This window comes from Miscanthus floridulus, chromosome 16 (genome assembly GCF_019320115.1).
Source record: "Miscanthus floridulus cultivar M001 chromosome 16, ASM1932011v1, whole genome shotgun sequence".
Lineage (NCBI taxonomy): Eukaryota > Viridiplantae > Streptophyta > Magnoliopsida > Poales > Poaceae > Miscanthus > Miscanthus floridulus.
Window position 1 is genome coordinate 54,074,868 of NC_089595.1, and position 26,141 is coordinate 54,101,008.

Consider the following 26,141-nt stretch of genomic DNA (forward strand, 5'->3'; position numbering starts at 1 on the left):
TCTGCCGGGACAGTGAGAGGACCCTGTTATAACTGTGATCAACCCAGTCATTTCTCAAGGTTTTGTCCATACCCGCCCAAGAAGAAGCAGCAGATTTATAATGCTAGAGTGCATAGTACGACCGTGGATGAAATTCCAGAGGGAGAGCCCATCACTGCTGGTAAGTTTCCTATCAACGAAAACCTTGCAGTTGTTCTATTTGATTCTGGATCATCGCATTCTTTTATGAGTCTAGCATTTGCACAGAAACATGGACAACGATGCACAGAATTGGGTTATGGGTACCGTATAAGCTCAGCAGGGGCTGATGTTTTGACCAACCAGATGGTTCGAGGGGCAACCCTTGAATTAGGTAGCAGGAAGTTCCGAGTGAACTTGATAGTTATGCCTAGGTTAGTCTTGGATGTCATTATAGGGATGAATTGGATGAAGGATTGGGGAGCAGTCATAGATACTGGAAGTCGAGTACTTACCCTTAAGGATCCCCTGGGTGAGGGTACTTTCCAAGTACCATTGCCTCGGAGAACAGACCTGATAAGTGTTACCTGTGCTACGGCAGTCATTCCTATCCATCAGATTCCGGTACTATGTGAATTCCCAGACGTATTCCCGGATGAGCTACCTGGTCTTCCGCCAAATAGAGAGATTGAGTTTGGAATTGAGCTAGTCCCCGAAACAGCTCTGATTTCAAGGAGACCCTATCGGATGCCTCTAGATGAGTTAGCTGAGCTGAAGAAGCAATTAGAAGATTTATCAAAAAGGGGTTTATTCGGCCAAGCAAGTCTGAATGGAGATGTCCCGCTTTGTTTGTAAAGAAGAAGAAAGAGGGCACGTTGAGAATGTGCGTAGATTATAGGCCACTCAATGCTATGACCGTCAAGAATAAATACCCCTTGCCACATATTGATGTTCTGTTTGACCAATTATCCAAGGCCAAGGTGTTCTCAAAAATAGATTTGAGATCCGGTTATCATCAGATTAAGATTAGGCCACAGGATATACCGAAAATTGCATTTTCCACCAGATACAGGTTATATGAGTATCTTGTCATGTCCTTTGGCTTGACAAATGCTCCTGCATACTTTATGTTTTTGATGAATATAGTTTTTATGCCAGAATTGGATAAGTTTGTGGTAGTATTCATCGATGACATTCTGGTATACTCCGAGAATGAGAAAGATCATGAAGAGCATCTGAGAACTGTCTTGACCAGACTTATAGATCATCAATTGTATGCTAAGTTTAGCAAATGCGAATTCTGGTTGAAGGAAGTTCCTTTCCTTGGTCACATTCTGTTAGAGAATGGAGTTTCAGTCGATCCAAGTAAGGTGCAAGAAGTTATGAATTGGAAAGCACCGACCACAGTTCCTGAGATTAGAAGTTTCTTAGGACTAGCCGGTTATTACCGTCGCTTTATACCAGATTTCTCGAATATCGCCAAACCGATGACAAGCCTCCTACAGAAGGATCACAAGTTTGTGTGGACAGAGGAGTGTGAAGCAGCTTTCCACACTTTGCGGAAACTATTGACCACTGCTCCTGTTCTAGCACAACCAGATATCGAGAAACCATTTGATGTGTTTTGCGACGCATCGAAGGCTGGATTGGGTTGTGTTCTTATGCAAGAAAGGAGAGTCATAGCTTATGCATCACATCAATTGAGAAAGCAAGAGGTCAACTATCCAACACATGATCTTGAACTTGCTGCAGTTGTGCACGCCCTAAAAATTTGGAGACATTATCTACTTGGTAATGTGTGCAATATTTTCACGGATCACAAGAGTCTTAAGTATATCTTTACCCAACCAGAGCTAAACATGAGACAGCGCAGATGGTTGGAATTGATAAAGGATTACAACTTGAATATGCAATATCATCCTGGTAAAGCCAATGTAGTGGCAGATGCTTTGAGCAGAAAGTCACATTATTTAAATGTGCAGCCATTACTTGAAGATGGGTTCGATCTAATGCATCCTGCTGTGTTACATAGTATTCAGATTAGTTGCTCTTTGGAGAGTAAGATAATAGAAGGCCAGAAAACCGACAAGGGAATATTCCATATCAAAGAGAAAATAAAAGAAAAGTTGTCTCAACACTTTAAAGTGGATGAACAGGGCGTGTTGTGGTTTGACAACCGTCTTGTGGTTCCCAAGGATCGAGAGCTTAGAAATAAACTCATGGATGAAGCTCACCTTTCTAAGCTATCTATCCATCCCGGAAGTAGTAAGATGTATCAAGAACTAAGATCTCGCTATTGGTGGACCAAAATGAAGAAAGAAATTACAGCATATGTTGTCAGATGTGACACATGTTGTCGAGTGAAAGCCATTCACATGAAACCTGCCAGTATGTTGCAACCCTTATCAGTCCCTAGTTGGAAGTGGGACGATATCAGTATGGATTTTATCACGGGTTTGCCCACTACCCCAAAAGGCCATGATTCGATTTGGGTAATTGTGGACCGTCTTACCAAGACCGCTCATTTCTTGCCTGTCAAAACAGATTATCGACCACCTCAATATGCCGAGAAGTATATCGCAGAAATTGTGAGGTTGCATGGTATACCAAAGACCATAGTATCTGATAGAGGCTCACAGTTCACGGCCCACTTTTGGGAACATTTACACAAAGGCTTAGGAACTAGTTTGATTTGCAGTACCGCTTATCATCCTCAGACAGATGGTCAGACTGAACGAGTAAATGCTGTTTTAGAGGATATGTTAAGAGCCTGTGTATTGTCTTCCAAGGGATCATGGGAGTCATGGTTACCGTTAGCTAAGTTCTCTTATAATAATAGTTATCAAGAAAGCATCAAGATGGCCCCATTCGAAGCTTTATATGGCAGAAAATGTAGAACACCATTGAATTGGATCGAGCCTGGTGATAGGAGGTATTATGGCATTGACTTTGTAGAAGAAGCCGAGAAGAAAGTTCATATTATTCAGCAGAATATGAAAGCGGCCCAATCACGTCAGAAAAGCTATGCAGACAGAAGAAGGAGACACCTTATGTTTGAAGTTGGTGACTATGTTTATCTGAAAGTCACACCAATGAAGAAGAAAAGGTTTGGAATCCGAAGAAAGCTTGCCGTGAGATTCGTAGGACCATACAAGATCTTGGAACGAAGAGGTCCGTTAGCCTACAAGTTAGAGTTACCTGAAACAATGAGTACCGTTTTCCCAGTTTTCCATGTATCACATCTCAAGAAATGTTTGCGTGTTCTGGAGGAAAGAATAGAACCTCGAGGTATTCGACTCAAATTAGATTTGGTGTATCGTGAACAACCAGTCCGAGTGTTAGACACGAAGGAACGTGCTACTCGGAATAGTGTGGTGAAAACATACAAGATACAGTGGGATCATCATGATGAGGGAGATGCAACTTGGGAAACAGGAGAGTATCTACAAAAAGCTTATGAAGAATTTTATAACAAATGGTTCGTAACCCAAATCCCGGGATGAGATTTTTTATAAGGGGGGAGGGCTGTAACACCCCGGTGTTAAGCCTACATTTAGGCACTGCAAATCATGCATAGCATGCATCATAAAGCATATTAATCATACATGCCTAATCATGTAAATAACAACTGAAACACTGTTTCGAAACATATGAAACATGCTCGTGAAACATGAATGTTGCATATACTTGTTTAGAATTGTGTTTGCCCGAATTTCTTGCTAGATTAGTAAAACATGGTTGGCTACTATTGTAAATCATTTAGCAATGTTTAGTTCAATTTTTGGAGCAAGGTTTGTATTCAAATTAATTCAAAATTTGGCTTCAAAAATAAATTCCCAAAAATTAGGGTTTTGAGTTAAACATGGACTTTGATTTTTCAATTCAAAATCTAGAAAGAATCTGGCTTTGGTCATAAAAGCAAAGTTGTAGAAAATTAAATTCTAATCAACTTTCATTTTTGGTACATTTTCAAAAGAGGTCATTTTCTTGCTCAAAATAATATTTGAAAGAGGGCATTAAAAATTTCTTGAAAATATAATTGGAAAAAAAAGGATTTTTCTCATTGGTGGGCCACCGCCTCGCTTTCGGCCCAGCCGCACAGGCGGCCCGGCCTGCCTCCGCGCCGCGCCTTTGCTCCCGCAGCCGCTTCGTCGGCCCAGGCCCACGCCGCGCCTCCCGCTCGCCCGCACTCGCGCGCCTGCTCGCTGTCACGCCGCGCCGCACGCACGACCGCGACAGAACCCGCCCGCCGCGTGGCGGCCATGCGCCGTCGGTGTCGCCGCGTGTCGCAGCCGGTCTGCCAAGCGCCCACGCACCTGCCTTCACCTACTGGTGCCCGTGCGCTCGCTCACTCCCGCCCGTGCTGCCTTCCCTCTCCTCCCGAGCCGAGAGTCCCAAGCTCCGCCCTCGCCGCGCCCGCAGCTCCGCCGGCTTCGAGCTCCCGCACCACCGCGCCATTCTCCGATTCCTCACGCCAGCAACTCCGCCTCGCTCTCCGACACCTGGTGCTCGCGGTTGTGCCGTCGTTTGAGCCAAGGTAGCGCTTGTTCCAAGCTTCGCCGCCGTCGGCCATGGCGCCACCATGCTCGGCCGCCGTGGAACGTCCCCTTCCTCCCCTTCTCCGCCCTGCTTAGCTGCCTGCTCGCATTCGCCAATGCCTCGCGAACCTCCTGCGCTCACTTGCTTGCCCTGGCCCGGCCGATAATGGCCGTCGACCGCTGGCCGAGCCGCGCCACCGCGCCAGCGCGCACACCGGCGAGGCCTCTGCCTCCGCCAGCCAGCCGGGCCGGCCAGGCAAAGCGGCCGTGGGCCGAAGCCCTGCTAGGCCGCCGCGCTCCCCTTTCGCTCGGGCCGCGCAGGCCAAAAACGGCCGTGGGCCAGCTGATACTAGCGGGCTGGCCCAGTAACGTTTAAGTGATTGTTTTCATTTATTCTTTATTATTTGAAATCTGAAATGGTTTGAAAAATGTTTGGGTGCTCAAATTTGATCCAAATTTATTGAAACAAATTTTGCTAGGTTCCTTATCATCAAATCTACTTGGGAAAATTATTGCATGTCATTTTTGGGATACTTTTCCGTAGGATTTTATTTAATCATGTATATTGCTGATAACTTAAAAAATGTGTAGAAAAATCTATAGGCTTCAGAAAAATATGATTTCAAGTTTGTTAATCTTCTTATGTCATTTACTTCCTAGGAAAAATATGTTTCATGCATGTACTGTGGGAAAAGTTTTAGGTGTAGTTCAAGTACCTTTAATGGCTGATTTTTGTTATTTTTGCTAGAGAGCAACCTTTGTATAAAACATGCATGTGATAATTTTTGGACAGTCATTATATGCTATGAAGAACCTAGGAAAAATATTAATTCTATTGTTTGACACTTTTCGTAGTACAAAGTAATTTCATGCTCATTTTTAAGCTATAGCTTGTCATTTTTGTGTAGGATAGTTTACTTATCCAAATGCCATGAAATTTTTATGGTAGTTTGTTTAGGATAGTATTATGCTACTGTAATTTTCTTAGATTTTTAGGAGCATCAGAAATATATGTTGCTATTCAAACCTATTATTAATTAGGGTTTAAGCAAGTGTTGCTTTAAGTGTGATTAAGAAATTAGTAAAGCTTTGGTGTATCTTTGAAGCATTTCATAAGATATGTTGACTTAACATATTAGTAGTAGAAAAGAATGCAGTAGATGACATGTGCTTGTAGTATAGTTTCTTGGATGATGTTGACTACCTTGCATTTAAACATATCCATTGCATTCATCTCCTTCGATGCACCGTTTGCATAATCACTTACGCGCATTGCATCATACAGGATCGCAAACCGAGAATCCAGTCATCATACCCGAGGAGCCCGAGGAGTAGCTCGAGGTGCAGCAGCAGGAAGTGCCAGAAGCCGACGAGGAGGACGTTGAGGAACTTCTGGAGTGCCCCGATCACCGTCTAAGCTCTTTCGAGAGAGGCAAGCCCCGGAGCATTTTTCTCCCGGTTTGCAATTATTTAATTAAAGGCTTTACTTTAATTGATGCATTACGTTCAGAAGTTGTTTGCAACCATTGCTGCATTATACCTTGTTTACCTTTGTTATACTATATCCTTGTTACCCTGGTATCCGCAGTCGATTCAATGCTTAGCTGGCTTAGACCAGAAGAAGTCGGGTGATTTCCTGTCACCTGCGAGCTATAGGTGGTTACCTGGATCTGCTTGGATGATTATAAAGTCATGGTATAACTAAGTGTTAAATGAAGTTGAGACCGGACGGAGACTTGCAGAGTTTTGGACTGTAGTGTTTCCGTCTGTGTCGATTAAGGACCGACCGTTGTTGGGCCTCAAGTCATGTTGAACGCATGCCTTACATTTAGCTGGCCGGATAAAGTACCTTCCGACCGCGAAGCTGGGAGATTTTTCAGGCCGAGTAGATTGCCCGCAACACACTGTGCCAGAGCAGGTGTGGTAGGATACAGGGGCGGGATGATAAGACCAAAGTGCAGTCGGTCGGCCCCCGGGTACATGTGGTTCCTGGCAAACTCGAGATTCCTGGAAAGTTGACTCGGTGATCAATATCTCACTTTAGCGGGTGAGTGAGGTTTGTGTAAGGAATAAATCACCAGCTGGTTAGGAATCAATTCGAATCGCCATCGCTCCTGGATAGTGAGCACTTGACTTGAGTTACTTCATCGTAGTAAATGTTTATAGAACACTTGGACAGTTTTAATGAATATGACAGTATGGAAGTTATTTAATGATCGTTGGTTATCATTATCTGCTTAATCACATGTTCATTCTAGTATAGGTGCAAATCTAGTCGATAGGTTAATAATAATTAACTTGGCAAAAAAAAATGCTTTTCTAAAGGTTCTCGAAATGCTAAAAATGCTTCTTTTTGCAAATGAGTCAGCTACCCTACTATAAAGCTATTCATAATCCTTGGTGTCATTTATTTTTGGTTATGTCGGGTAAGTCTAGCTGAGTACCTTCTCGTACTCAGGGTTTTATTCCCACTTGTTGCAGATGGGCAGATGTATTATGGCTACTGTATCAACTGCCTTTATCCTACGATGGGTGATGCTTAGGACCATGGGCATGGTCATTACTTACGTCTCATCTGATGCTTTTGTTGGAGATGATCATTCGCTGGCACTATATTTAAACTCCGCGTGAGTGTGTGTGTGGTTTGAACAAATGACTTCCGCTACTTTTATTCAAACTGGTTTGTAATAACTATGTTTAAACTCTGATGTATCTGTGATGCGAACTTTTATGTAAGTTGTGATGGTGACCGCTAAACTTATTACGATCATGGCTGGGACACGAGTTGGTTTGAAATCCTTCGTGATTTCACAGACTACCGGGTTATACGGGCTTAAGTTTGTTCAATCGTCTGCTCTGGTGGATGATTTTTTTACTTAATTTCGTATAATTGGTCGGTTCTGTTACAGGTTGAGCACGTAGTAGGCTTTAGCCCCCTCTGCGTAGCCGATGAAGACCCCCGGTGAGCTACGATCATCGAGCGTGCCAACATGGTTCAGCTCCTTGATGAAGGCGAGGCAGCCGAAGACACGCAGATAGCTGACCGCTGGCTTACACCTGTGCCAGGCCTCATATGGCGTCTTGTCGTCAAGAGCACTGGTCGGCGAGCGGTTGAGCAGTTGTACAATGGTCATTACAGCCTCGTCCCAGTAGGTCACCGACATGCCATGCTGCTTGAGGAGGGCACGTGCCACTGCCACCACCATCTGATTGCGGCGCTCGACAATGCTGTTCTGCTGTGGTGAGTAGGGCGTGGAGTAGTGGCGCTGAATCCCCACATCGGCGCAGTACGCCACGAACTCGGCCACCGTAAACTCACCACCATTGTTCGTGTGGAGCACCCGAAGCTGGCGGCCGCATTCCTTCTCCGTAGCTGCCTAATGGCGCTTGATGGCATCTGTAGCTGCCGCCTTGGAATTGAGCAGCACGGCCCACATGTAGTGGGTGGCATTGTCGATGAGAAGTAAGAAGTAGCGCCGACCTCTAGGAGTGGCCGGTGACATTGGAACGCAGAGGTCGCCGTGCACCAGCTCAAGCTACTCGGTGGCACGGTAGGAGGGTTGACATGGGAATGGCCGGCGCTTCAGCTTGGTCACCACACTGGTGTCGCAGAGCTGCTTAATGTGGTCGACGTAGGGCATGCCACGGACCATCTCCTCCTTACTGAGCTGTTTTAGGGCCTCAAAGTGAAGATGCCTGAAACGCTCGTGCCAGCGCCTCGCCTCATCATCCTGGCGCACGACAAGGCAAAGGGGGTGCGCCAACTGCACATGAAGCATGTAAGGGTGATTGCTTCCCTGATTCACCTTGGCGAGAAGATGGCAGCTTCTATCCTAGAAACGTAGCACGACGTCCTCGATCTCCATTCGAGAGCCATTCTCATCCAGCTGCCCGACGCTGATGATGGAGTTCCTCAAGGCTAGGATGTAGTACACGCCAATGAGGAGATGGTGCTCCCGCTGACTGGGCCTTGAAGATGATCGAGCTGACTCCCTTGATCTCAACGGCGGAGGCGTCACCGAACTTGATGGAGCCCTTCACGCCGTAGTCTAGGTCGGAGAAGAACTCGTGCCGACCAATCATGTGGTGCGTGGTACTGGTGTCGAGGTACTAACCATCGATCTTATCATCGTCTGTGCCTTTGCCGAGGAAGGCATGGGCGCGCGGTTCGTCGAGGTGAAGATGTGTGGAGCCAGCCGGTGCGGAAAGGGAAATTTGGACCTTTCACCCCCTCGCCTGCTTGCTATAGCTCGACGCACCCGTGCAACCAGGAACAGAGCATCCTCCTCCTTCCCTGCTTGCGCGACATGAGCCTGCCCACCGTGGCGTGGAGGAAGGCGACAGTCCTTGGCCCAGTGGTCGGACCTACCGTAGTTGTTGCAAGTGTCATCCCAGGTCGCCTTGCGCTTGCCGACAGCGCCACCATCAGCGCCTGCCTGACCCCGGGGCCCCTTCTCCTCCTTCTTCTTGTTGCCACCATGTTGTCACTAGTGATGCTCCTTGGAGGAGCCGGATGGTTTGGATCCTTCCTCCTCCTTCTCGAAGGCGCGCCACTGCTCCATCGTGTACAGTAGCTTGCCTCCGACGGTGCCCGGCTTGGCGTGAGGCCCCTCTTCATGGTCCAGCACCGCCTTGAGCCGCCCGATCACGTCCTTGATGGTGAGCTGCTCGAAGTTGAGGAGCATCTCGATCAACATGATGATTTGCGCGTACTTCTTTGGCATGCAGCGGAGGAATTTCTACACCACGCACTCCTCCGTGAGGTCGGTGTTGCCATTGCGCGCCATCTGCTCCATCAGGTTGGTTAGGCAAAAGGTTAAGTCCTCGACTTGCTCACGTGGCTAAAAGGTGAGGCCTTCCCACTCACCTCGGAGATGCTACAACGTCGCCTGGTGCATGCGATCTCTACCGACGCGCGCCGCGGTGATCGCTTCCCATGGCAGCTTCGCCGTAGCCTTGTTGGTGAGGGAGGCGCCGAGCTCGATGGGGACAGCGACGCACAGGGCCTCCAGCGCCCAACGATCGTCGTCGTAGCTGACGCCGCCGATGTGTACCGCCTCCCACAATCGCCAAGCCTACAACTTGACCTTCATCAGCAGGCTGCACTCGTGGTAGTTCGCCTTGGTGAGCATTGGCCATCGCATTCCTGCTCCAGAGTCACAATAGACCGTCTGTAGCACCGCGGAGCGCCCGCGGTGACCACAATGCCGCTCTGGTGATGGCGACTAGCGGCGGCGCCCGATCGGACCACGCGACCCTCCTCCCGCTGGCTCCGGCTCCTCCCGCTCCATCTTGGCATGCAGTGCCGTAGCGGCAGCCACCATGGCTTAAGCCATAGCCATTGCCTACCTAGCCGTCTCGGCCACCGTCGTAGCCGTAGCCTCTGCGACAGCAAGGCACGTCGTGCGATCTCCAGCTCTAGCTCCTGCTGTGTCACCGCCGGGGTTGATCACCGCACTGGTGGTGGTGGCATGCTCTCTCTCTCGATCTAGCTGGCGGTGCACATGACGCTCACTCACTCAAGAACCCTAGGCTCCGATACCAATTGTCGGCCCAAAATAGATCACTCACTCAAGAACCCTAGGCTCCTGATACAAGGGTGTGCCCCCTGCTCTTATGGACAGAGGGCAGCATCTACTTTCTACCTGCTCTAGCATATTTTTCTAACCACTAAAGTGGATGCTGAGTATATTCTTATTACAAAGGCTTGAAAGCCAAGGAAAGTAAAATGCAGAAAAGTAAAATACAAGTGTTGTCGAGCATTCATTAGGCTTATCTGTCAGAAAGCACATAAACACTCAGACAATCTTGTAGAAAGTGGAATCATTGCTTAGGTAGATCCATGGGGAGAGGGGAGTCATTCTTGTCACCTCTTTGTGGAAAATAATTGGGTATAGTGGAAAACCCTAATGATCTGTTGTTGATCTGATGTTAATTGCATTGACCCTCAGGGGTATTTATAGGTACATATGGTGGAAGACCATGAGTACAAATCAAGTTGTACGAGGCCTAATCCTATTCTATCTCTAGGATTCTATCTTTATCTCTAGAGTTTGTTTCCATCTCCAATTATCTCTAACCATACATATCTTTAGTTCCAATAGTCTCTAGTCACAGGTTGTTTCCTAAATTTAAAAAGTGTGTGTGGGTTGGGTTGTTAAGAATCCTTACTCCTTTCCCCTCCTTGTATATTTCTCTCTTCTTAATGAAATATGCAGCTCTCCTGCATGTTCGAGAAAAAAGATAGATATTCGGAATGGTTCACTTGTTGAACATGAAAAAATCTGGAATCAGTAGCCCTAATGGTTTTGTATCAAACTAGTGAATTCGATGTTTGGATGTTAGTTTGGAATGTTGAACAATAGACTATTGTAGTAATGTTGTGTTATGTCCTCTGTTATGTCACACCATAGATATGTTTGGACATATCTTATTACATGTATGGTAGGAAACATGGATATTTATCATAAAAGGCCATGAGAAATAAATATTATATTGATAAATAATGTAAAACCACTGATTTGATGGGTAAACCTATAGTTGGACCAGTGAACCAATAGCCTAACCGGTGTCTCTGGTCTGGCCTTTCATTCTATCGACCCAAAAGTAAAATGTGTTCTGTGTAATCTAGTTATCTGAAGTGCAAGAAACATGAAACACACCTTCAATTCAGCATATGCCCAGTAATAATGAGGGTGCTTTCCACCAGGCCCTCCAAACGCTTCTTGCCAAGAGTCCAGGAGCATCAGGATCTTATCCCTCACTTGCATATCCGCCTGTGACAACATTCAAACTTAATGAGAATGTAAAGGATCTCTTATTTATGCTACATATGGTTATTGAAATATAATGTCAGAAACTCATAGTGAGTATATACAGCAAATTCTCTGCATGAACAAAGATCAGAGAAATAGATATCATAGCCAAAATAAGATAAAGGATAAAGCTTTAATGTGAAGTAAAAAATTATCTCTTCAAAAATTGGAATTTCAAAATGTCATGGGCCTAAGTATGGGCTGCAGCGACGGGCCAAGAGAGGCCCATCGCTGGGCCCTGGCCGACCGCGACCTCAACCTAGGCACCGTCAGGCACGCACGTGGCCAGGGGGGCGCAACAGCCCCTCTGGCCCCCTCCCACCCGAAAGAGTCCAGATTAGATGAGAATTTGGATAGATTTGGATAAGATTGAGAATAAATAAAAAGAGTTTGTTTAGGAAATAAGATTGGTTTGTCAGGACAAGAGAGTCAAAATCTAAGGACTTCTCCTCTAGTGTGCTTAAGAGTCAAGTCCCCTAGTGACTATAAATATAGGGGTCATGTAACTGTTTGGATCTTAAGCAAGAATTGAGAAGTTGCTCTCCCCTCTGTCCCTCTCCCTCTCTCCATGCACTTTTCTCCCGTCTCCCTACGCTTGCCCTAGGCATCGCCCCTCCCTCTATGCCATCTACTACAGCAGCACCCCACCTAGCTAGGTCCATCACTCCTAGTATCCAGAGGCAGATCGCATCCATGATCGACAACACCACCATGTCAACGCAGATGAAGGCGTGGCTCGAGGCCTTCAGTAATGACCCCACCAAGCGCATGGACAAGGTGTAGGAGCACCTCATCAATGTCGACGCTCGCTTGAGCAACATGGAGCAAGGAGGCTCCGAGGATGATGCTGATGCCGCAGCCGCAGCCAGGGCAAAGCGGGAACACGAGGCCACCACCAACGACCTCGAGGTCGAGACCAAGCGAGCCATGGGATCACCGGGCATGCCTTCCTCAAGGAGAAGATGGAAGGCTCAAAGTCATCGGGCATCCCCTAGATCATGGAGCAAGTGATGAACAATTTGTTCGTCACCACGCCTGAGCCAGAGGAGAGAGGAGCCACCCAAGGAACCTACAGTTCTATCATACCCGCACCCGTCTGCAGCAGGGTCCTTCTCGGTCTTCCAACCTTGCTACCACAAGCTGTCGTTCCACACATATGACGGCAAGGAGGAACCTTTACCATGGCTTAACCGCTGCAAGCAATTCTTTATAGGCTAGAAAACACCCGACAATGACAAAGTCTAGTATGCCTCTTTTCATCCATTAGGTGGAGCACAACAATGGTAGATGCATTTGACGCAGGACAAGATGGTGACTGACTAGGCGTACTTCGCTCGTTGTGTCAATGAGCGCTTCGACCCACCGACTCGAGGTAACCCGCTAGACAAGCTGGTGTCCCCACGGAAGACTGGCACCATCTGTGACTACACGTAGCGCTTCATGGCACATGTGGTACCCGCCGGGGCCCTCAATGAGCAATAATGGATCAACATCTACATCGCCAGTTTCCTTGTGCCCCCTAGAGACCGACATCGAGCTCCAGAACCCAAAGGACATGGCCATGTCCTTTGCGCGAGCATACGAGCAGCGTGTAGCTGTCATCGCCGTCGCTAACAAATCTATAGCACTGGTATCACTATGCAGCTCGTCCTCCCTTACCTCCAAAAGAGCTGTCCTCGACAACCACTACATCAACTACACTGGCCTCATCATCGACTACATCGCCGACTACCCCATGACAAGATCCTAACAAACAGGTTAAGCCTCAGGTCCAATGGTTCCCTAACGAAGAAGACACCCCCCCGACTGACCCCTTCAGGATCGCTCAGGAGCTATGCCCATCGGGCATGCTCGCGCGCACCCTCTGGCAAAGAGACCCGACCGAGCCTGACTCGACTACAGCTTCCGCCTGGGGCTCGGGGCTTCCCCAAGCCTTGGGCTCCCGATCTACAGCACCTCCGGGACCGGCCCTTGGCTCCTGCCCGGCTAACGATGCTAGCCAAGGCCCGGGCACAAGAAGACAAGCCCTACGCTACCGATGCCCAGGGACTCCCTGGCGCCGCTCCCTAGGCGTGCCCCCGCCAACTGCTCCTCCGACAAGGTGCCCGGGGCCATCGCCAACTACACTGTCACCAAGAGGATCGAAGTCTGGCCCATCGCCAACCTCAAGTCAGAGCAGGCAGCTGAATTCATCCAAGACATCATCCAAAGGTTCGGAGTCCCCAATCGTATTATTACTGACAATGGCACTCAGTTCACAAGTCGCAAGTTCCTGGACTTCTGCGACTCCTGGCGAATCCGGGGAGATTGGGCTTCGGTCTATCACCCCGAGTCCAATGGCCAAGTTGAGCGCGCCAACGGGTTGATCCTCCAGGGGATCAAAACCCGCATCTACAACGAGCTCAAGATCCACAGTGGACGATGGGTGGATGAACTCCCCTCCCTGCTTTGGAGCCTGCGGATGAGCGTGAACCGCATGACAGGGTACACCCCCTTCTTCCTCGTGTACAGGGCTGAGGCAGTCATTCCCTCCGACCTCGACTTCGACGCTCTGTGTGTCCACTTCTATGACGAGCAGCAAGCAGAGGAACAACACCAGGCGGACATCGACATGCTCGAAGAAGAGCGGAACACCACTGTGGTGCGGTCTGCCGGCTACTAGCAAGGACTTCGTCACTATCATGCCAGACGGGTACACGAGTGTTCCATTGTTGCAGGTGATCTTGTCCTCCGGAGAGCCACCCCATCCAAAAAGGGCCACAAGCTATCTTCGACCTAGGAAGGACCCTTCCATGTCTCATGGGTGATCTGGTCGGGCGCCTACAAGATTAGCACCATGTCAGGGCACGAGTACGACAATACCTGGAACATCAAATAGCTACGTCGATTCTATCCATAGCTCGTTCCTTCTTGTCTTTCATTTATCGTACCTCTAACCCCCTGGCAGCAGCTCGCCCCTTAGTGGGGCAGAAGCAATGTCCCCCGTAGAAGGGGGCGTCGCTCAGGGTTCAAGGCTAGCTCCCCCGAGCTTCAAGGTCACCTAGGAAGGATTTTGAAGTGCGAGGGGCGCTCAAGAAACTAGCCCATGTGGCTGTAGCGGGATGCTCAGAAGCGTCCTGAGCGTCGGACGAGTGATGTCCGAGTATCAGCCTCGAGCCACTCGTGGTGACCCAACGAGGGAGGCAACGAGCTCCTGAGCACCGATAGACGGGCTCGGGAACTATACGAGTGGCTCGGTCGAGAAGCCAAGAATCTCCCCCCTAGGGGACATGACTAAGGCACGGAACGACCGTAAACTTGGGGTTCTCACGGACTTACCTACTAGTAGCACGAGCGCGACAATCTTGGCCAACGAGGCTATTATCGTGGCAGCCTAGCCCATCAAGGGAACATCAGCCCTGAGTTGAAGGCTCGACAGAGCCCATGAAGATTTTGAGGTCACAATGGCCTCGGTGGCTGTGCTGGCTACCCAGACGAAGCAGCCCGACCCCTCGATCAACGGGTGCTCGGGTGGTGCATCCCCCAAAAATCAACCAACTCCCCAGAGTTGGGTCGGGGGCCGCTGAGTAGTGGGCCCAACGAGGGCCTCCGTCCGAGCCTCGGCGCTCTCCCACTTCCCTGATCTATGGCTGCAGAGGGTCGGCCCTAGAAGGTCGCCTTGAGAGGATCAGGACCTGTTATTGCAACCCTTAGAAGGGAGTGGAGCTCCAGATGATCAAATGGTCCCGAGCCAGAGCCTAGCGCTCTTGATCACCTGACCCACGGTAGGTTCCGATCAGAAAAGGAGGGCACCTCTAGGCCTACAGTCGGCGACTCCCAGACGAGTCCACCGAACTCTTGCTCAAGTCGAAGACCCATGCGACATGGACTCGTGAAGGGATCAACATCATCTTTGCTCAGCCTCAACAGCCGAGCACCATCCATCACACTAGAGAAGAAGGCCCCAAGCAGGGCACAACACTCTCGCCAGCGGAAGCCATCCCCGCCAAGGAGGGTTCGATCACCAGAAGATCGAATTCAGCCCTTCGTCACCATCACGCCAGGCGAGGCCACGAAGGGCTCGAGGGTTCCTAACGAGATCCTAACATACAGGTATGTTAAGCATCGGGTCCAATGGTTCCCGAATGAAGAAGACCCCCTGACCGACCCCTTTAGGATCGCCCGGGGGCACGAGGGCTATGCCCATCGGGCATGCTTGCGCACACCCTCTAGCAAAGAGACCCTGCCGAGCCTGACTTGACCGCAGCTTCCGCCTAGGGCTCGAGGCTTCCCCGAGCCTTGGGCTCCCAATCTACAGCACCTTCGGGCCCGGCCCTTAGCTCCTGTCAGCTAACGATGTCAGCCAAGGCCCGAGCACAAGAAGACAAGCCCTAGGCTACTGTTGCCCAGGGGCACCCTAGCGCCACTCCCTAGGCATGCCCCTGCCCACTGCTCCTCTGATAGGGTCATGTCCGGGGCATGACACAAGAAGACAAAGCTTCCCGCGACCTCCTTCACCACTAAGAAGACTCTAGAAGGTCTCATCTAGGAGAGGCTGGTCCAAGCCGACACCCTCTGACACGCAGAGTGTCAGAACAGAGTAGTCGGACGACGCCTAGGCTTCTTTGGCTCCAAGACACATTGGCGGTCCACGGCGCACCGCTGTAAGCCCCTCCTGGACTCCGGCACACGTAGACCATAGACTAGAACCCCAAAACTGCCTTTTACCCGACCTATCTCGTTATATAAGGGATAAGGTTGGACCTAGAGGGGGAGGATCCTAATTCGATCACTAGACACTCCATTACATTCCATCTGCCTTCGCTCTGCACCAAGAGCAAGGCAACCCGGAGAGGGGTACTAAGAGCCTCTCATCCACCATATCCCACCGTCTCCTTCCTCTCCGATGAGGGCGAGACTCCACTGGCGGCAAGGCCACCTTAGGATTAGCACCGAGCTAACCCCCCTATCAAATCTTCTTTCTTTACACTCTGTTGTAACCCCCAGATTTTGGGTGCTCTTGAGTATAAGGATCATCAGTTGTTGAACGTAGGGATCGATTTGGCCCAAACTAGGATAAACCATTGCGTCTTCTCTACGTGATTCTTGTGTTCCTGAGTCCACCTGAGCCACCAGAGACCTCATACTCTGACACCGACTCGAACAACATGCTTGCCGCGATTCGACCCCGTGACACCCCGCCTCATACCTTCAAGCGCCTAACCGCTAATGAGAAGAGGGAGCGACACCGTATGGGATTATGCTACAACTACGATGAGCAGCTCACCCGAGGCCACAAGTGCAAGCACCTTGACCTCGACCTCATGATGATGATTGGCACCCAGAGCCCAGGTGTGCATGGTTGGCGCACCATGTTCTTGGCAGGCGTTGTACTTGGGCAAGGCATGCACAACCTTGTCGACACGGGCACCACACACAACATCCTCGATGAAAACTTCACCTAGTTGGTGGGTCTCATGAAGCGGCGCATCAACACCATGATCTTCATCGACAGCGGCAATGAGATTGCCTACCGGGGAGCTTGCTTCAACGTGCCGCTACACGTCGAAGTTAAGACGTTCCAGATCAATGGACGTCTGGTGGACATCGACGTCGACATCGCCATCATCCTCGGCATGCCATGGATGACCGACCTTAGCAACGTCCTCTGAAACTTCGCCTCCATGGAGATGCAGTTCCAATGGGGCGAACACACTGTCATCTTTGCTACCGACCCTAGCCTTTTGAGTACCACAGAACGTGCTCGCCCTTCTCGCCCCAACACCGATCATGCTGGCACCCCTACAACAAGTGCCCATGTCGTGATCGCCTTTGATAGATAAGCCTAGTGCTAAACCACTAGTATCTTACTTTTCCTACACCTTTACTTTCCTTGACTTCCAAGCCTAGTGGTAGAAATATGCTCAGCATCCACTTTAGTGGTTAGAATATGCTGTAGCAAGTGAGAATCCCCTACCTATAAAAGGCGAGGGAGTGTTATTGTAAAAACCAAGTCATTGCATTTTTTTAATCCAAGCAGCCAAGGGCCAAGCTGCCATCTAATGGTTCCCCAAATCTGAATCTGATATCTGTTTTGGGCCAACAATTGGTATCTAGAGCCTAGGGTTCTTGAGTGAGTGAGCATCATGTGCACCGCCAGCCAGATCGAGAGAATGCACACTACCGCCGGTGCAGTGATCAACTCCGGCGGTGACGCATTAGGAGTTGGAGCCAGAGATCGCGCAACGTGCCTTACTGCCGTAGAGGCAGCGGCTGAGACGGCCAGGCAGGCAGCGGCTACGGCTCAAGCCATGGTGGCTACCACTATGGCACTACGCGCCGAGATGGAGCGGGAGGAGGGCCGTGCAGTCTGATCGGGCGCCACTGCTAGTCGCCATCACCAGAGTGGCATCGTGGTCACCGTGGGCGCTCCCCGGTGCTGTAGATGATCTACCGCGACGCTGAAACAGGAATGCCATGGCCGATGCTCACCAAGGCGAACTACCACGAGTGGAGCCTGCTAATGAAGGTCAAGTTGCAGGCTCGATGGTTGTGGGAGGCGGTACACGTCGGCGGCATTAGCTACGACGACGATCACCGGGCGCTGGACGCCCTGTGCACCACCGTCTCCACCTCGATGAACCGTGTGCCCACGCCTTCCTCGACAAAGGTGCAAATGATGATAAGATAGATGGCTGGTACCCTCTACACTGGTGCCACGCACCACATGACTGGTCGGCGCGAGTTCTTCTTCGACATGGACTCCGGCGTGAAGGGCTCCATCAAGTTCGATGACGCCTCTACCGTCGAGATCAAGGGAGTCATCTCGATCATCTTCAAGGCCAAGACGGGGGAGCACCACCTTCTCACTGGCGTGTACTACATCTTGGCCTTGAGGAACTCCATCATTAGTGTCGAGCAGCTGGACGAGAATGGCTCGCGAGTGGAGATCGACGACGGCATGCTGCGTATCTAGGATAGAAGCCGTCGCCTTCTCGCCAAGGTGAGACAGGGAAGCAATCGCCTTTACGTGCTTCATGTGCAAGTGACACACCCCCTTTGCCTTGCCGTGCGCTAGGATGATGAGGCATGGCGCTAGCACAAGCGTTTCAGGCATCTTCAATTTGAGGCCCTAAAATAGCTCGGCAAGGAGGAGATAGTCCGCGGCATGCCCTGTGTCGACCACGTCGAGCAGCTCTGCAACACCTGTGTGGAGACCAAGTTGAAGCGTCGGCCCTTCCCACGTCAAGCCTCCTACCGTGCCACCGAGCAGCTTGAGTTGGTGCACGGTGACCTCTGCGGTCTAGTGTCACCGGCTACTCCTAGAGGTCGGCGCTACTTCCTACTGCTCGTCGATGACACTACCCGCTACATGTGGGCTGTGCTGCTCGACTCCAAGGTGGCAGCTACTGACACCATCAAGCGTCACCATGCAGCCATGAAGGAGTGCGGCCGCAAGTTCCGGGTGCTCCGCACGGACAACGGCGGCGTGTTCATGGTGGCTGAGTTCGTGGCGTACTACGCTGACAAGGGGATTCAGCGTCACCACTCCACGCCCTACTCACCACAGTAGAATGGCTTGGTCGAGCGCTGCAATCAGATGATGGTCGCAGCGGCACATGCCCTACTCAAGCAGCGTGGCATGCCAGCGATCTATTAGAGCGAGGCCATGATGACCAATGTACATCTGCTCAACCACTCGCCGACCAGTGCACTCGACGGTAAGACGCTGTATGAGGCCTGGCATGGGCGCAAGTGGGCGGTCAACTACCTGCGTGTCTTTGGCTGCCTCGCCTTTGCCAAGGAGCTGAACCACGTCGGCAAGCTCGACGATCGTAAGCTTGCTGGGGGTCTTCATCGGCTACACAGAAGGGGCTAAGGCCTACCGCGCGCTCAACCCGGCGACACGGCTCATGCGCATGGCGCACGACGTCGTGTTCAATGAAGGATGTAGCTGGGCATGGGACAAGGCGGTGGATGATGGGTCGGCAGCCGCGCTCCGCGATTTCATCGTTGAGTATGCATGGGTGGGAGGTGCTGAGGGAGCACAAGGTGCATCCTCATCGATGTATGAGTCTTCATCACCAATGCCGACATTTTCAACAGCTCCACTGCGCTTGCCATCACCAAATCCGGGGGAGCTCAGTAGCCCATCGGCGACTGTCGAGGGCTCATCGGCAGCAACGCCGACCTCTCCAGCATCATAGCCGACCTCTCTGGCGCACTAGCCGACCACTTTAGTGTCTTCTACTTCGCCCGCGCGACACCAGCGCACGCAGGGCGGTCAGAGGTCGAGTACGCGACACCACTAGAGGATGATGAAGACCGCCTGGACGCCTACTATGACGATGAGCCCCTCAGGTACCGCACGGTGGCAAACATCCTCGGAGAGCAGTCTCCATCGGACCAGCCTAAGCGACTCTTCGCCTAGCTACATCTGACGAACGCCGGTGAGCCGACCACTTATATTGAGGCATAGGGTGATCCGACGTGTCTCAAGTCCGTCGAGCAGAACCACACCTGGGAGCTAGTGCCACTGCCTGACGGCCACCGCCTGATGGCCACCGCCCCATCAGCCTAAAGTGGGTGTCCAAGCTCAAGAAAGACAAGCTGGGCGTGGTGATCAAGCACAAGGCGTGGTTGGTAGCACGCGGCTTCGTCCAGCAGGCGGGGATCGACTACGACGACGCTTTCACCCCCGTGGCATGCATGGAGTCAGTCTGTGTCCTCCTGGCGCTGGTGGCTCAAGAGGGGTGGCAAGTCCACCACATGGATGTGAAGTCTGCCTTCCTCAATGGCGACCTCAAGGAGGACGTCTACGTGCACCAGCCACCTAGCTACGTCGTCGCCGGAGAAGAGGGGGAGGTGTACCACCTGCGCAAGGCACTCTATGGCCTACGCCAGGCACCGCGTGCCTGGAATGCGAAGCTCGACACCACACTCAAGAAGATGGGCTTCAAGCAGAGCGCGCACAAGGTGATGGGGCAGCGGATGCAATGTCCTACTGGTCGACGTCTACGTCGATGACCTCATCATCACCGGCGCTGAAGAACAGAAGGTTGAGGTGTTCAAGGCGCAGATGAAGAAGGCGTTCAACATGAGCGACCTTGGTCTCCTTTGCTTCTACCTCGGCGTCAAAGTGCGCTGGGACACCAGCGAGATCGCCCTCCGCCAAACCTATTACGCCAAGCGCATCCTCGAGCTCGGCGGCATGAAAGGCTATAATCCGGCCCACTCCCCGATGGAGGAGAAGCTCAAGCTAAGTCAAGAGAGCACAGTGAAGGAGGTCGATCCAACCCATTACCAGCGGCTGATCGGGAGCTTGCGCTACCCGATCCACACCCGGCTAGACATCACATTCGTCGTCGGGTATTTGAGCTAGTTCATGGAGTGACCGACGATAGAGCATCCGTAGGCCTCAAGCATATCCTACGCTACATGGTGGGCACTCTCGACTATGGTCTTCACTATGGAAGGGCCCCCGACACGGCGCGATTCGTTGGCTACTGCGACAGCGACCTCGCCAGTGATGTGGACACCAGCAGGAGCACAACCGGGACAATGTTCCTCCTCGATGAGTGCTTGGTCAACTGGCAGTCCCTCGAGCAGAAGGTGGTGGCCCTCTCAAGCTGTGAAGCGGAGTACATCGCCACCACCACTATAGCAACTCAGGCGCTATGGCTGTTAAGGATGCTGACAGAGCTCCTTGGCAGGAAGGTGGATGTGGTTGAGCTAAAGGTGGACAGTAAGTTTGCTCTAGCTCTGGCCAAGAACCTTGTCTTCCACGAAAGGAGCAAGCACATCCGCATCAAGTATCACTTCATCAGAGATTGCCTAGAGGATGGGAGCATCAAGGCCAGCCATATTGCCACTACTGATCAGCTAGCTGATATTCTCACCAAGTCACTGGGAAAGTTCAAGTTCTAAGAGATGAGGGAGAATATTGGAATATAGCAGATCACCTCTAGTGCTCGGCATAAGGCTTAGGGAGAGAATTGATAGATAAGCCTAGTGCTAAAGCACTTGTATCTTACTTGTCCTGCACTTTTACTTTCCTTGGCTTCCAAATCTAGTGGTAGGAATATGCTTAGCATCCACTTTAGTGGTTAGAATATGCTGTAGCAAGTGGGAGTCCCCCTGCCTATAAAAGACAAGGGAGTGTCATTGTAAAAACCAAGCCATTGCATTTTTTTAAAATCCAAGCGGCCAAGGGCCAAGCTACCCTCTGATGGTTTCCCAAATCTGAATCTGAGATCTATTTTGGGCCAACAGCCTTCAGCACCACAGGAATCGTGCGGCAACCAGAGCCGCATGATGTCTGTGGCCCCACTACCATCTTCGACCACGTCCATCAGGCAGTTTTGGAGGTGCCTGAGCTACACGCCATCGCCATCGCCATCATAGGTGGCACAACTGCACCAGCCTAGTCCCTTGACCAAGGGCTCCTCTTCTTCGACGGGTGCTTCTACCTCCTGCTAGCATCACCACTATTGTGGGACCAGCTAGAGACACTACTCGTCGTTGGGTGAATGACAAACCTGCAACTACTTGCGGTGGGTTTCCAAAACTCCACCGACAACTGCAGCGGTCACCTGCACCTTCCCCATGAGCGTCTCAACAACGGTCATCTTCTTCAACGGCTCCGACTGTCGGCTCCTCTCCATTGGGAACATCTACATCGGCATGCACCATGACTCGAGGCACCAATACCTCTTGCCGTCACAATTAATATAATGTCGGACAACTTATGTTCAGCGACATGCTCCACCTAATGACGATGAAACCAACAAGGATCACATCGACAATCTACCGACATGTCACGGGCATCATTCTCCCTAGCGTCACCAACCAAGTAGACCACTTTGAGAGGCCTCCAAGGGCCATGCAAATGTTCACCATCAATGCCGGCATACATCGTCAGATCCTCGCCGCCACTCGAGATGCGCATGGGCCACATCTGCTACGGGAACGCACAACTACTACATGTTCGGCTACATCGGCAACTGCTAATACTACTTCGAGTTTTGTCGTTGACCGCACACGCGACAACATGATCCGTGCGGGCATCGTACTGGGTCGTCTCATCGTCCGGATCGAGGCGGTACCCTACGGAGGAGCTCTCCCCCAAGACGGCGTCAACAGCTGGACCATGATTCAGCGTGAGGACGCGTTGAGTGGAGAAGGGGGAGATGTCATGGGCCTAAGTATGGGCCGCCATGACGAGCCAAGTGAGGCCCAGCACCGGGCCCTGGCTAGCCACGGCCTCAACCTAAGTGCCACCAGGTGCGCACGCGGCCAAGGGGGAGGGGGCACAACAGCCCCTCCGCCCCTGCCACTTGAAAGAGTTCGGATTAGATGAGAATTAGAACAGATTTGGATAAGATTGATAATAAATAGAGTTTGTTTAGAAAATAAGATTGGTTTGTCACGATGAGAGTCCAAATCTATAAGGACTCCTCTAGTTTGCCCGGGAGTCAAGTCCCCTAGAGACTATAAAAATAGGGGTCTTGTAACCATTTGTATCTTAAGCAAGAATTGAGCAGTTGCTCTCCCCTCTATCTCTCTCTCTCTCTCTCCCTGCGCCTCCTCCCCTCTCCCTGTGCCTGCCCTAGCCATTGCCCCTCCCCCTTCGCCATCTACTGCAGCGCACAATATTAACTGGTTCATCACACAAAATTTTATGTGGCTTTTATAAATATAAAATGAAATATCAAAGCCCAATATTAACTGGTTCACCCTCTTTTCAATACTGCACCAACCTGTGTACAGATTGTAATAGTCATTTCCACTATTATGAAACAAGGCATACACTTTCTGAAAATTATATTAATTGTTTATGGCAGAGTCCTACAGGTCTGTTTAGCATAAAATCAAAATAGACCTGGAATGGTATGGAGCCACTCAGCCACATATTTTGCGAAACACAAGGATAGTGTTCAGCTTGATGCCACATAAGAGTCAAATTGCTTAATTTGCAGCTTCATGCCACATGTCGAAACAGAAGAATATTTTTCAAAAGTTGCCACTCACTGATTAAATTGGTGCAGTTTTTTTTAAAAGGAAAAACACAATGTAAAGATAAGGCCCTTATGTCCGCAATAAAAAGAGTAGAGCTATACAAGTGAGAGAAGAGCTAAAAGCAGGGAGAGAGTTCTGCTTCAGAGTCACAAGCCAACAAACTACAATGTATATAGTATACGTAACTAAAAGCCTAAAATGGTTGTAAGGAAATTGAGAAAAGTCAAAAGTGACCTTTTTCTTCACAATCTTCATCATTTCCTCCAGTATATTGCGCTCTACAACTTGAAAATGTACATGATCCCCACAGTTCTTTATTAGAGTCTCTAATAGCTGTAAAGAAATCTCAGAGGATTCACTCACATAAAACAAACAAAAAAGATTAAAAAGTTCTTTAAGCTTAGAAGCATACCGTCAAAGCAAGAAACTGAACATTTGCATTCTTGTGCTGAATACGTTTTTTCAAAGCTTTAATCACCTCTTTTCCTTGCCTGAAATTAGTATACTGTTTGCTTAGTGATTTTCTTTGTTAGGAAACATATAAGAAGAAACTACATGCACAACTTTGCCATGCCCTATCCCTTACAGATCCTCACATTTCAGAGAAATTTTAATTTTGCAAATGAGGCTACCTCAAATGGTGGGTTTTGTGGGTGCACATCCTCACAACCCCCTTCATTGCTGTTTGGATTTAAAGTAATTCTTCAAAGGAAAAATATTCAGATGACATACTTTTTGTTTGATCCATTCCATATCTTGTTCCTGCTAAAACGCGTTAGCTATTTGACCTATACTTCACAGCAAACTATTTCGTCAAATTGCTTAATTTTGTTAATTGCGTGAACTTAGAAGTCAATGTATGATATTCAAGATAGCATCAAAGCCCTTTTCATCTTAAAACATATATAGTTCCTTTCTTCGAAAAGTAGTGATGATAATTTAGAATGACAACAAAGGGGGAAATCAAGAGGATCATGGTGCAGTTCAGACTTTTACAGCAGTATTATGCTAAGGAAAAGAATGTTATGTGGCACCAATCCATGGTACATTCTATTGTAGCATACTACTCTAAACAAGATTTTCTTAGGCTGCAGTACAGGAAAATACTGTGTAGTATACAAACAGAACAAACTGTGTAGTCATGAGAGTGGATTCCTAAGTTTCTCGCGGCATCTGGATACTTGATTGGAAAAAAGGCAGCCTTCGCTTACTCGATTGGATACTTCGTTGCGTCCCAACATTTGTTTCAAAGAAAAAAAGATACGAGTAGTCATGAAAGCAAATACTAAATTTCAGGCCACGATGAAGTCTGGGAAATGTCATCCTCCCAGCACTTGATTGTATACTTTGTTCACATAAAAAGGTTCGGTCTTATCCTCTAGTGCAAAGGCTATTCAGAGAAAAATGGCATATATATTATGGCATATTACGTTTTAGAGGTTGCTGATACGAAGAGAGAAGATAGGAGACAATTGTCGAATCTTGCAGTTTGCATCAATAACCGTTCGCCATTACTGAATACTAGAACAGAGCAGCAAGAATAGTTTTCCTATTATTACTGAATACTGATCAAAGGAATCGTGCCAAGAACACGAACCGTTCGCCATTATTGCGGTGGCACAGGAACCGAGAATTCAAAACAGACCTCCCAGAAGAAAAAAGACGACGGAGACAGAAAGACGTACCCGTGATCGGAGATGACGGAATCGCAGATATCGATGTTGAGGGTCCAGTCGGGGCCCAGCAGCAGCTCGTTGGTGGCCTTGTCCACCTTAACCGCCGCCATGGCTGTGCTGTTCGATCGACCTCTCGCGCCTCCTGCAGGTCACCAACGGCAACGGTGGCGGTGAAAGGAGGATGAGGAGGAAACGCGGAAAGGGCCGGGGGCGGTGGTATTCGTGGGACGGTGGGAGTGGAGAGTCCGATGGAGGGGATAGATCACTCGGGTGGTGGCGGGCGGTAAACAACAAAAACGGGCGGCCATTATTAGGGGGCGCCACGCAGCACAACGCAACGCATATATGCTGCGCTTTCGGCGAGGGCGAGGCTCGGCCGCCCGTGCGATGTGTGCACACACACCTGGCTGAAAGCGAAGCGAAAGAAGGCGGCCAGCAGCCAATGCAATCACTGAGGACCAATTTAGTAGAACTTCTCTTTGTGATTCTCTTTACTTCTTGATTCCCCGATACACAAGCGGAAGAGCAAGGTAGAGACCGGATGAAAATCGCTTCTAAAGTGATATAACTTTAGTGGCGTTTGAAGGTGGCAAGCGGTGGAGAGTGGTGTAATTAGAGAAGTGATTCTAGTCAGTTTTCATAAAATCTAATTATATTTTAAGACCATGTTCGGTAGAGATTCATCAGCTACAGATTCAACAAAAAAGAGTTCCACTCCACCAAAAATTTTCCAAACAGCCAAGATCTCCAAATCCACGTAGACCAAAACGGTTGATCTAAAGACCAGATTCACTATTTTGGTGGAGCTCCTCAAGGTGCTCCAAAAGGCAAAGTTTGATAGAGTTAGAGAAAATTACCCACTACTACCACTGGTTATACAACATATCGCTTCTTTTCTATTTTCCTTCTCTTTCTTGGTCGTGTTTTCTTTCTCTTCCTCCGAAGAACCCTGTTCCTTTGGCTGAAAAGCCAAGCTAAAAAATATTGTTCGTTGATTTATTATGAGAGAAAAATATTTTACCATGACTGATAAACCAGGCTGATAAGTTCGAGCGAAAGAGGACTTGATGGTCTGGCTACCGGGCAACAGATCTTAGTCACCAGGCAATTAAAACACATGGCCTATATTGCTGCCTGGCTAGGCAAGCTTGTGCGGG

At 49.7% G+C, this 26,141-nt stretch overlaps 1 protein-coding gene across 1 annotated transcript in view; it reads right to left on the reverse strand.

Annotated features, from left to right (window-relative positions):
- The window catches only part of LOC136512219 (TOM1-like protein 6), a 55,061-nt gene extending 29,785 nt beyond the window's left edge, over positions 1–25,276 (reverse strand). Inside the window, exons 1-4 of the mRNA XM_066506197.1 lie at positions 24,994–25,276; positions 23,721–23,799; positions 23,543–23,641; positions 11,159–11,272 (exon numbers count right to left, since the gene is read on the reverse strand). Coding sequence (XP_066362294.1) covers positions 11,159–11,272; positions 23,543–23,641; positions 23,721–23,799; positions 24,994–25,094 — 393 coding nt within the window. The 5' untranslated portion in view covers positions 25,095–25,276. The remainder of the gene's footprint in view (positions 1–11,158; positions 11,273–23,542; positions 23,642–23,720; positions 23,800–24,993) is intronic.
- Positions 25,277–26,141: the final 865 nt, after the last annotated feature.